Source organism: Petaurus breviceps, unplaced genomic scaffold, assembly GCF_028583685.1.
Source record: "Petaurus breviceps papuanus isolate PSGF00001 unplaced genomic scaffold, PetGlider_PUasm1.0 90865, whole genome shotgun sequence".
Lineage (NCBI taxonomy): Eukaryota > Metazoa > Chordata > Mammalia > Diprotodontia > Petauridae > Petaurus > Petaurus breviceps.
Genome location: NW_027187367.1, coordinates 6,150,149 through 6,161,973, shown reverse-complemented (window position 1 = coordinate 6,161,973; position 11,825 = coordinate 6,150,149). Strand labels below are relative to the sequence as shown.

At 42.2% G+C, this 11,825-nt stretch overlaps 1 protein-coding gene across 1 annotated transcript; it reads left to right on the top strand.

Moving 5' to 3' along the window:
* The first annotated feature begins 7,393 nt into the window (after positions 1-7,393).
* On the top strand, positions 7,394-11,111 carry PSMB8 (proteasome 20S subunit beta 8). Its single transcript, XM_069073399.1, has 7 exons — positions 7,394-7,526; positions 7,934-8,134; positions 8,640-8,787; positions 8,955-9,066; positions 9,707-9,836; positions 10,333-10,537; positions 10,802-11,111. Exons 2-7 carry the CDS (start codon positions 8,000-8,002, stop codon positions 10,888-10,890), a joined length of 819 nt encoding a protein of 272 aa, XP_068929500.1. The 5' UTR covers positions 7,394-7,526; positions 7,934-7,999; the 3' UTR covers positions 10,891-11,111.
* The last annotated feature ends 714 nt before the right edge of the window (positions 11,112-11,825 follow it).

Below are 11,825 nucleotides of genomic sequence, written 5' to 3'. Positions count from 1 at the left end.
CAGATTGAATAAGAGGGGTGATAATGGACATCCTTGTTTCACCCCTGATCTTATTGGAGATGGTTCTAGCTTCTCCCCATTACATGTAATACTTGCTGATGGCTTTAAATAGATGCTACCTATTATTTTAAGGAACACTCCATTTATTCCTATACTTTCTAGTGTTTTTAATAGGAATGGATGTTGTATTTTGTCAAAAGCTTTTTCTGCATCTATTGAGATAATCATGTAGTTTTTGCTAGTTTTATTGTTGACATGACCAATTATACTGATGGTTTTCCTAATATTAAACCATCCCTGCATTCCTGGAATAAATCCTACCTGATCAAAGTTTATTATTCTTGTGATAAGTTGCTTTAGTCTTTTTGATAATATTTTATTTAAAATTTTTGCATCTATATTCATGAGGGAAATTGGTCTATAATTTTCTTTCTCTGTTTTATCTCTTTCTGATTTAGGTATCAGTACCATATTTGTGTCATAAAAAGAATCTGGTAGGACTCCTTCTTCACTAATTTTCCCAAATAGTTTGTAGCATATTGGAATCAATTGTTCTTTAAATGTTTGATAGAATTCACTAGTAAATCCATCTGGCCCTGGAGATTTTTCCTAGAGAGTTCACTGATGACTTGTTTGATTTCTTTTTCTGAGATGGGGTTATTTAAGTAATTTACTTCCTCTTCAGTTAATCTGGGCAACTTATATTTTTGTAAATATTCATTCATTTCACGAAGATTGTCAAATTTATGTGCATACAACTGAGCAAAATAATTCCTAATTATTGTTTTAATTTCCTCTTCATTGGTGGTAGATTGACCCTTTTCATTTTTGATACTCATAATTTGGTTTTCTTCCTTTTTTTATTGTATTGACCAAGGGCCTATCAATTTTATTGTTTTTTTTTTCATAAAACCAGCTCTTAGTTTTATTTATTAATTCAACAGTTTTCTTAATTTCAATTTTATTAATCTCTCCTTTGGTTTTCAATATTTCTAATTTAGTATTTAATTGGGGATTTTCAATTTTTTCTTTTTCTGGCTTTTTCAATTGCATGCCCAATTCATTGACCTCTCTTTTCTCTAATTTATCTATACATGCACTCAGGGATATAAAACTTCCCCTAAGAACTGCCTTTGCTGCATCCCACAAATTTTGGTATGTTGTCTCATTGTTGTCATTCTCTTGAATGAAGTTGCTGATTGTTCCTGTGATTTCTTGTTTGACCCATTCATTCTTTAGGATTAAATTGTTTAGTTTCCAATTAGTTTTTAGTCTGTCTTTCCATGGCCCTTTATTGCATGATTTTTATTTCATCATAATCTGAGAATGATGCATTTAATATTTCTGCCTTTCTGCACTGAATTGTGAGGTTTTTATGTCCTAGTACATGGTCGATTTTTGTGTATGTGACATGTACCGCTGAGAAGAAGGTATATTCCTTTTTATCCCCATTCAGTTTTCTCCAGATATCTATCATACCTACCCTCTCTAAAATTCTATTCACCTCCTTAACTTCTCTATTGTTTATTTTAAGGTTGGATTTATCAAGTTCAGACAAGGGGAGATTAAGGTCCCCAACTAGTATAGTTTTCCTATACATTTCTTCCTCTAATTCCCTTACCTTCTCCTCTAGGAATTTGGATGCTATACCACTTGGTGCATATATTACTTAACAGTAGTGATATTGCTTCATTCTCGATGGTGCCTTTTAGCAGGATATAGTTTTCTTCCTCATCTCTTTTAATTAGATCAATTTTTGCTTTTGCTTTATCTGAGATAAGGGTTGCTACCCCTGCTTTTTACTTTAGCTGAGGCATGATATATTTTACTCCAGCCTTTTACCTTTACCTTGTGTGTATCCCTATGTTTCATATGTGTTTCTTATAAACAGCATATTGTAGGATTATGGTTTTAATCCATTCTGCTATCTGCCTCCGTTTTAATGGAGAGTTCATTCCATTCACATTCACAATTATGATTATCTGTTTCTTTCCCTCCATCCTATTCCCTCCCTTGTTTATGCTTATATTTTTTCTCCCCTTCTCCCTTCCCCTCCTTAATAATTTTTCTTTTGACCATTGCCTCCCTCAGTGTTCCCTTATCAGCCCCCCTCCCTTTTCCTCCCCTTCCCCTTTACTTTTTTCCTCCCTTCTAATCACCCTCCCCAGTAGCCCTTTCCCCCTTCTACTGCCTGTAGGATATTTTAATACTCAATGAAGTATGTTATTTCTTCTTTGCACCAAGAGTGACAGGAACAAATCTCATGCAAAGCTCCTCTACCTCCCCTATTTCCCTCTATTATGATATGTTTTGTGTCTCTTCTCCATAGAGTCCTGTGCTTAACTGGTTGTGTTATTCCCTCCTTGCACCAGAACCAATGAGGGAAAAGCTCATATAATACTCATTTCCCTCCCTTTTTCCCCTCTGTTATATTGTTTTTATGTCTCTTTGTGTGGCATAATTTACCCTTTTCCACTTTATTCATTCCTCTTCTTCCATTGAAGTCCCTTTGTATCCTTTAATGAGATTTTTTTAAGAATCATTTTGTATAATTTATACTCATACCCTCTACTTGTCTATAAACAGTTTGCTCTTATTAAATAACAGGGTGTGTGTGTGTGTTTTCCTTGTTTACTTTTCTATGTCTCTCTTGCATCTTGTAATTAGAGGTTGAATTTTCCATTGAGCTCTAGCTTTTTCATCAGGAAGGTCTGGAAATTTGTTACATCATTGAATGACCATCTCCTTGCCTGGAAGAATATGTTCAGTCTCACTGGGTAGGTGATCGATCCTTGGTTGTAGCCCAAGCTCTTTGCCTCGCGGAAAAATTGTATTCCACTGCCTCTGATCTTTCAGTGTAGAGGCTGCCAAATCCTGTGCGATCCTGACTGTGGTTCCTCGATATTTGAATTGTTTCTTTTTGGCCACTTGAAGTATTTTCTCTTTTACCTGGTAGTTCTGGAGTTTGGCCACATCATTTCGAGGACTTTTCAGTTTGGGATCTCTTTCATGAGGTGTCCGGTGGATTCTCTCGATTTCTATTTTACCCTCAGGTTCTAGTAACTCAGGGCAGGTTTCCTGTATGAGCTCTTGAAGGATGGTGTCCAGGCTCATTTTTTCATCATGATTTTCTGGTAGGCCTATGATTCTCAGATTATCTCTCCTAGATCTGTTTTCCAGGTCAATTATTTTTCCATTGAGATGTTTTACCTCTTTTTCTAATTTTTCATTCTCGTTGTTTTGTTTGACTAATTCTTGGTTCCTCATAGAGTTATTTGCTTCAATTTGGTTGATTCTAGTTTTTAGCAAATTATTTTCCTTGGTTAGTTTTTGGAGCTCTTTTTCCATCTCACACATTTTTATTTTTAAGGAGCTGTTTTCTTCATTATATTTTTTTCTAATTTTGCAATTTTGATTTTAAAAGAATTATTCATTTTGTCTTCTATCTCTCTCATTTGGTTTGAGCTCATCTAGGAAAGCTTTCTGTGCTTGGAACCTGTTCCCTGTTGATGCTTCAGCTGTGGGTGTGGAGTCAACATTGTCTCCCTCCGAGTTTGGTTCCTCCCTCTCTAGATAGTAGAACTCCAGAGTCTTTGTCTTTGCAGTCTGCTTTCAACCCATTTTGAGGCAGGGCCCCAGCCATACCCTTCCTCTAGGGTTCCCAACCCTTTACTGTTTAGGGTTTTGCCCTGGGGAAATAATTTCTATGTTTTCAGGGGCAGAGGGCAGGGGGGTTGGAGCATCCAGGGTTCACTCTGCCATCCTGCTCCTTGGAGGTCCTGATAGGGGCTTGTAATGGGAATGCAAATTTGGAAGATCTTCCCTGCCCCTAGGCTAAAGTGCACCTGAAGCCTGGGGAGGGAGGCTTGTTTTTCAGTTGATACTTCTTGATTGGCCAGTGAGTCAATAAGGTTGTTACATTCTCTGAGCCAGGAGAAGGCTATATAAGCCCTGATGTGTAGCTTTGTTTTGGGGACTCACTTTGAGAAGTGTTCTGTGATTTGATCTGAATTCTGGGAAGCCATTGTTGAGAGTCCCCTGGCTTTGAAAAACCCAGATGTGGAAACCCAGATGTTGACTGGGTATGGATGTAATGGTTGGACAGTTTGGAAATCTGTCTACTTGATCTGTTTCTGTCTTGATAATTCTGCCTGTATGCTTTGAAGTTCGGGGTGCTGAACTTTTTCCCCTGAACAAGGTAAACGATATATGTCTGACTGATTAAAGTAAGCTTGTTAACCCATTTTGAGTTGCTTTCCTTTAACAAAGCAGATCCAAGAACCTGTGGTAGCTGCAAACCCTGAGGACGCTTGGGGTGCTTGCTGCTACAGGGCTTTTTACCCAGGAGTATTTGCTGTCCCTGACAAGGGTCTTTCATTTGATTCTTACCTTGATCTTTCCAGTTCCAGCCCTTTGGTGACAGGCCTGGTAGTGGCCCTTGTGGTTGGTGGGAAGACTTGCCCCCCTTCGTTGATCAGGCCTCTGCTCACTGCCCTGTCCTGGCCTGCCTCTCTGAACATTTTTTTTTTAAACTTTGAGTTCCAGATTCTTTTCCTTCTTCCCTCCTCACCCACCCCCACTGGGAAGATAAACAATTCAATATAGGTTTTACATGTGTAGTTTCACAAAATATTTTCATAGTAGGTATATTGTGAAAGACTAACTATATTTCCCTCCATCCTATCCCACCCCACCAATTATTCTATTTTCTCTTTTGACCCTATTCCTTTTTAAAAGTGTTTGTTTCTAACTACCCACTCCCCCCATCTGCCCTCCTTTCTATCATCCCCCCCCCCCCTTATCCCCTTTCCACCTATTTTCCTGTAGGGTAAGATACCAAAATGAGTGTGTATGTTATTCCCTCCTTAAGCCAAATTCAATGAGAATAAGGTTGTCCCATTCCCTTTCACCTTCCTGCTCTTTCCCTCCATTGTAACCATTTTCCCTTGCCTCTTCTATATGAGATAGTTTACCCCTTTCTGTCTCTCCCCATCTCCTCTCATTATATTCCTCTCACCTCTTAATATCACCTTTTAAGTATCATCCCTTCCTATTAAATTGGTCATGTGCCCTCTATCTATGTATACCTGTACACATATATACACACATTTACATATGTATTCATATGCCCATATACCCTCCTATATAGACACACACACATATATACACATTTCTATTCCCTTCAACTATTCTCATACTGAGAAAAGTTTCATAAGTTACAATTATCGTTTTTCTATGTAGTGATGTAAATAGTTCAACTTTGATAAGTTCCTTATGATTTCTTTTTCCTGTTTACCTTATCATGCTTCTCTTGCTTCTTGTAGTTGAAAGTCAAATTTTCTCTTCATCCCTGTTTTTTTTTTTTTTATCAAGAATGCTTGAAAATCCTCTATTTCACTGAATGACCATATTTTCCCCTGAAACATTATACTCAGTTTTGCTGGGTAGGTGTCATGAACTTATTTTTTTAATGTTATTTTAATATAATTTGCTTCCTTGGTAATTCTCTATATTTTATTGCATGCTGCATTTTACAATATTACTCTTAGGTTCATAGACTTTAACAGATTTTCAAAGGACACAGAAAAGCTTAGAGGAACAAGCCAGGAGAACCGGAGCAGAGGTATCCTGTTGGACCCATGTAAAAGTTTCTGACTTTTTCTAAGAGGAGTAGAAAAGACATATATATTTTACACTAAAAGAAAATGAATGCCGTGTGTGTGTATGTGTGTTTGTGTGTGTGTGTTTCCTTTGAGAAACAGCTAGCCAAGGATTTCTGCTGAGTCAGAAATTGGAGGTGATAGGTAGCATCTATCTGAGGAACACTGGGGTGAGACTATGCTACCATGAGTATTCCCACTAGGTACACCTAGTGAGAGCAGCACAACGACATAACCCAGTCCTGCAGTAGCCTCCATTATAATTTTCTGCCTTTGTGCTCTGGTCACATGTATTCCTTGGATGTGCTTCCCATCCATATCCCCTACATGTGTCCACTCCAAACATCGAAGTGTGCATTTCTAGGCTAGTGCATTATAGGTTTATGCCAGAAATGTTTTGTTGCTATGTTTCTTAGTGTGCCATATCGTTAATTGTATTTAATTTTAAATGTTTATTTCCTCCGGTTATTAAAGTTAGACTATGGGGCCCATGAACTATGGTATTAGGAAATGCAGGCCTTAAGAGTACCTTGAAACTAGAGAAGAGTTATTCTCTGGGGAAAACCAAACCTGTGAGTTGCAGGGATGGTGGAAATGGCCAGAAGCACTACAGGAAAAGTCAGAAGTTTGCCTGCTGAATTGAATTGTCAGGTAAAGGGCACTGCTTTGGGATTTAGGAGAGCTAGCTTCAAGTTTCCTTTCTCTGAGCCTTAGTTTCCTCTTCTGTAAAACGAGGACATTGAAATTCTCTTGAAAATCACTAAGGCTTCTCCCAGTGTAAAAATTTGATGATCCTCGGCTGCAAAAAGACAAGTTTGGGGGAATCAGGATGGTGCAGTGAGTAAATTTCTGGATTGGTAGGCAGTAGACCTGAATTAAAATTCCAGTTTGCCACTTACTACCAGTGGGGACCCTGAGTGGGTCATTTAGACTCTGTGGGCCTCAGTTTTTCCACCTGTAAAATAAAGACATTTGATTAATTGGCCATTAATACCCCTAGCTCTATAATCCCATGAGGGAATCAAGTAGGAAAATACAGGTAAAGCTTCTTGCCAACCTCAAAGTACTAAATGCTGAATGATCCAATTCAGTGCACATAAAATGGGAATCTATACAAATGCAACACATCATTAATATCAGTTCTCAGCCCCTTAGCCCCATCCCTTTTCTAATCTCTTCTGCCTTCACTCTTCGCCTTCCTCCGGTCCCAGCCCTCTCCCGTCCACTATCTGTTATAGTGTGAGTGGTACCTGGTGGCCCCGGGCGGGAGGGGTGCAGCTGCCCCCATCGCGGAGCAGAGAATGAACATTTTGCCGAACAGGCTTCACTGCACTAAAGCCCTTACCCTTCCTCTCTTTTTTCCCCTCACCTCTCTGAACAGTCTTTCCTGAGGAGTCTCCCTTCTTAGCTTTTCAAGGTTTCACAATTGCTTCTTGGTAGCTTTTTTGACTCACGTTCGTTAGTGCAAGAGTGCCTGAGAATCTACTCCAATCAGGAAGAGATCTGTGTCGTGACGTCTTTGGTTGTTAGGCGGATTAGGCTCCCACAGGTTGGAGCCTGGGGCTCGGTTTAGGAAGTTGAGGGCTGAGAAGCTAGTGGAGTTAACCGCAGGGTGTTCGGGGAGGGGAAGGAGAGATGTCTGCCCTTGGGTGGCAGCAAGTTAAGAAGAGAGATGGGCGGGAGGACGTTCCTTCTCCCTAATATTTTGTTCCATTTCCCCAAGCAGAACTGGACCCTGCCAAAATATCGGGGCTGCAGGGGCGGAGGTGGGAAGACGGGACGGAGTGGGTGTGCTTGGCCGAGTCTCTCACCCCACCCCACCCCACAGCACTGCCACATTGGATTCCTATACAGTCCGTGCAGAAGGTGATTCCCTCAGTCCTCATCCCCTCCCCATCTCTGCGATTCCCTAGTACAGGGCAGTTAATCGGACAGGAGCCCATCGCCTGCAGGTTCCAGTTTCTCTCATCTTGTCCAAGGCCCAACCCGCCTTTTTTAGATGTCCCTCGATAGAAAGCTGCTCTCTCTGAGCTCCCTGCCCTTACGTGTGGTCCCCACCTTCCTCTTCTCTCCTCCTTCTGACAGCCCATGTTTTCTGTCCTCACTTTCTCTCTCTTCTGAAGATTCAGTGAAAGAACACTACGACATTCTGATAGTACCCCAGCTGGCCCCCCCAGGATTGAGGTGTGTGGGAGGATGGGGTAGGGGGGTGGGTGAAGTAAGTGGATGGGGAAGGAAGGCTCTAGCTCTGGCTCCCGCCCCTTTTGTACCAGGCTTTCGCTTTCACTTCCCGTGGGCTAGGAGGCACAGATCGTGAGCTGAGTGGAAGGGGGGATATCATGGCGCTACTCGAAGTGTGCGGGGCTCCCTGGGAGCGTCAGGCACAGCTCACGGGGAGTGGACACCGCCAAGATCCTGGGCACTACAACTTCTCCCTGCGGACCCCGGAATTGGCCGTCCCACGAGGACTGCAGGTCAGGGGTGGAGTGGAATGGGACTGAGTTAAAAACTGGCGTGAGTGGAGGGACGGAGATAGGTAAGGCTAGGAAGGCATCCTTTCTGCCAGAAAATATCAAAGATGTCAGAGGTCAGTGGGAAATGAATTGCTGAACTGTGAGATTGAATCAAAGGTGGGAGTGGTGAGGAGTTCTTTACAAGTTCAGAGTGAGTTCTTGTCAAATCTTCCTTTATTTCCTCCAGCCTGCCAGGGGGGCAGATGTTCTTGTGGAAGGTGAAGGACTTGCATTGTTCTTTGTCGCCTTAGACCAATTCCCAACCTCTTACATCGTTTTTTTCCCTTTTGAATTCTGCCTCCCCTCCCATCACGAAGCCCTTCGATTTCTCCTGCTTTGATAGTTGACTTTCAACGCTCCCCTTTTTTCTCACATTGTCCAAATCCCTTTGCCTGATCCACTCATCCTGAGGCTCTCACTGGACCCCTCTCTCCTGTTTCTTCCTCTTTCCTCCTTCCACCCCCAGCCTCCTGAGTTCCTTCGTTCCTTGGAGGGTGATGCTGCCCATCAAGTCCGAATTGAGATGGCCCATGGTACCACCACACTAGCTTTCAAGTTCCAGCACGGTGTGGTTGTGGCAGTAGATTCCCGGGCCTCAGCTGGGAATTATATTGGTGAGTTTGGCTGTTGGGGACTGGAGTTTGGACATCTTCCATAAGGGAGGAGTTTCCAACCTACATCTCTGATTGGGGGAGAGGGGGGAAGAAGAATTGGGACTGGGAAAAGATGTGGGTCAGGCTCTTTGCCTTCTATTAAAACCAGTGTTTCATTGCTCTCCCAGACACTCTGCATGTGAACAAAGTAATTGAAATTAATCCTTACCTTCTGGGAACCATGTCAGGCTGTGCAGCTGACTGCCAATACTGGGAACGTCTTTTGGCCAAAGAGTGTCGGTAAGGGAGCCCCAAACCTCATCTTAAGCTTCTTGATTCCCTCCTTTCCACTCCTGCTAAGATGGAATTCCTTGTCTCTTCTTAACTGGTCCTCATCTTGTATTTATCTCCACCCACAAACCTCTGCCTCACAAACCTTATCTTTCCAGAGGACACTAACTTTTTCAAATCCCACAACCTACCCCACAGATTAGTAAAATCTGTAAAAGAGACAAATGCAAACTATATGAAACTTAAAAAAGTATAAATTCTACTGTGTACAATCTTTAATCCTTTCTGAAAATGGACAGACTTAGGAGCTTTTAAAAAAATTTAGATGATTTGAGAGTCTCAGTAACCTTTTGAGGGTATGCCCTCATGCCTGGCTGTCTGGGGTTTTTAAGCCTTAGATGTTTCAAAACCTAACCTCCAAATTTCCCCTGATATTCAGGCTCCCCAAAGGCATTTTCATCCACTGCCTCTCCTCCCACACTTTGAGCTCCCCCTCTGCTGAAGTAGACCACTCTGACCTGTTTTTATTCCCTCTCCCCTTCTCTTTCTTCTAACCCTAAACATTTAGCACAATGCCTGGCACATGGCAGGCCCTTAACCGACTTATTGACTTGACTAAAATCCTCTCCACCAACCTTTTCCTCCTCAGGTTGTACCGCCTTCGGAATGGGGAGCGAATCTCTGTGTCTGCTGCTTCCAAACTGCTGTCCAACATGATGTGCCAGTACCGAGGCATGGGGCTGTCCATGGGCAGTATGATCTGTGGGTGGGACAAAAAGGTGCATTGCTTTCACTTCACTGCAAATGTGGACTGCCTGAGCTTCCTTCTCCCAGTGATTGTACTTCATCAGACATGCTAGATGTTCCATCATAGATGTATGACTGAAAGAAACTCTCCTCCTCTCCTCCCCCCAAATAGCTGTTGTTTGAATAGCACTTTATGATTCAGAAGGTCCTTTCCTCCCCAAAATCTATTGTGAACATTATTTTTCAGATGAGGAAAACAAGGTTCAGAGAGGTTTAAGTGACTGTTCCCTAGACATGGTTAGTAAGTGGCATCTAGAATTCAAATCCAGGCTTTCTGATACCTAGACCATAGCCTTTCTCCTATGCCACCTGATTCCACAATGCCTTCCAAGGTCCCATGGTTCTGTTCAAAGTTCTATAAGAGCCTCCCACTTTCTATGATCATTGCCTTGATTTTAGACTCATTTTATGGTTTCTCTTGAATTCTTTGTTGCCTTCTCCTAAGTCTCTCTTCCTCTTTTCCTTCAGGGCCCTGGACTGTATTATGTGGATGATAATGGGACAAGACTCTCAGGGACTATGTTTTCCACAGGCAGTGGAAATAGTTATGCCTATGGAGTCCTGGACAGTGGCTACCGACCTGACCTCAGCCCTGAGGAAGCTTATGACCTTGCCCGGCGGGCCATCGTCCATGCCACTCATCGAGATAACTACTCTGGGGGTTTTGTCAATAGTAAGAGACTCACCCCAACTCCCTTTTCCAGTCCCTTTAGAGTCAGGGATCAGGAGGCCAAGAGGAAGTGGGAGACATATATTGCCAGGGTGGGAGGGATAAGAAATATTCAGGGTACTGAATATTCTGAATAGAATCCCGAATAGAAAAGTGGTCCCTAATTCTCAAAATTTAAGGGTACTGAGATAAGGGGCATGGAAATTCTTTGAAAGGAGCTTAGGCCAGTGATAAAGAACTGTCCATTTCTCTTCCATTTTTCCACAGTGTACCACATGAAGGAGGATGGCTGGGTGAAGGTAGAGAGTTCAGATGTCAGTAACCTCTTCCATGAGTACCTGAAGACCCAGGGGTGACTATGGAGACTGCAGTATTGACCCCACTGGGAAGACTCAGGGAGTTGAGTCATTTGAGGCCCAAGAAATTGGAGAACAGGAGAACAGGAGAAGAAAGGACAGCAACCTGAGCCCAAGTGAGACAAAACAGACTTGAGGCATAATTCAATTTTCCTTTGATTTTCTAACTTAGTATTTTCTGTGCTCAGTGTTATAAAATAAAGTAAATGCTCAAAAAAGGACTCTGTTGTGACTGAGTGGAGCATTGACTATTAGGAGGGTCGTGGAACTGAGAAAGAATTCTGGCAGAAATGGGGAGACATTAGGATTCCCCTTAGGTATACACTCTGGAGTTTTGATCCTAACTCATATTCTTCTCACATATATGGTCTCATTTCTTCTCAGGGTTTCCTGTCTTCCTTCTTATCTTCAGGCCTACAAGGAGTTAGACTTTGTCTGCTTAGGGGTAACACTGAGTAGTATCTCTTTCAGTTCAGAACCCCATCTCTCGGGTCTTTAGAGTCCTTCTGTCCAAAGGGTCTGCTGTGAAGCCTCTCAGAGTTTTCCCAATAGGGGAGAGAGAAAGACAAGGGTGAGTTGCTGAGGTATGAAAGAAAAGAAAGGAACCAGTTTAGGCAAAAGAGGATGAGAAAGAGGGCCATTGTGAGTCATGTGCTAGGGTTGTAGCAGGCAACAAATAAAGTCAAAGATTTTAAAACAGTGACAGTATGGGAATTTCTTCAGCAACAGAGGGTGAGGGAAGGGAGAAAACTCTCCAAGGTGTAGAATTAAGGGGAACCAATGCATTGGGATTTAGAGGACTTCAGAAAGTGAAGCTACAACTTGGCCTTGAAGGTTTTCCCTGGCTTCCATCAAAGCCAGACATCTAAGAGACCCTAAAAAGATCTATTCCAATAATAAAACAGGTTTGAATAATTAAAGAGTATGGTAGGGGG

Coding starts and splice junctions, on each gene's coding strand:
- PSMB8 (XM_069073399.1), top strand. CDS start 8,000: ATGGCGCTACTCGAAGTGTGCGGGGCTCCCTGGGAGCGTCAGGCACAG. Junction 9,837..10,332: donor TCTGTGGGTGGGACAAAAAG/GTGCATTGCTTT, acceptor CTTTTCCTTCAG/GGCCCTGGACTGTATTATGT. Junction 10,538..10,801: donor CTCTGGGGGTTTTGTCAATA/GTAAGAGACTCA, acceptor ATTTTTCCACAG/TGTACCACATGAAGGAGGAT.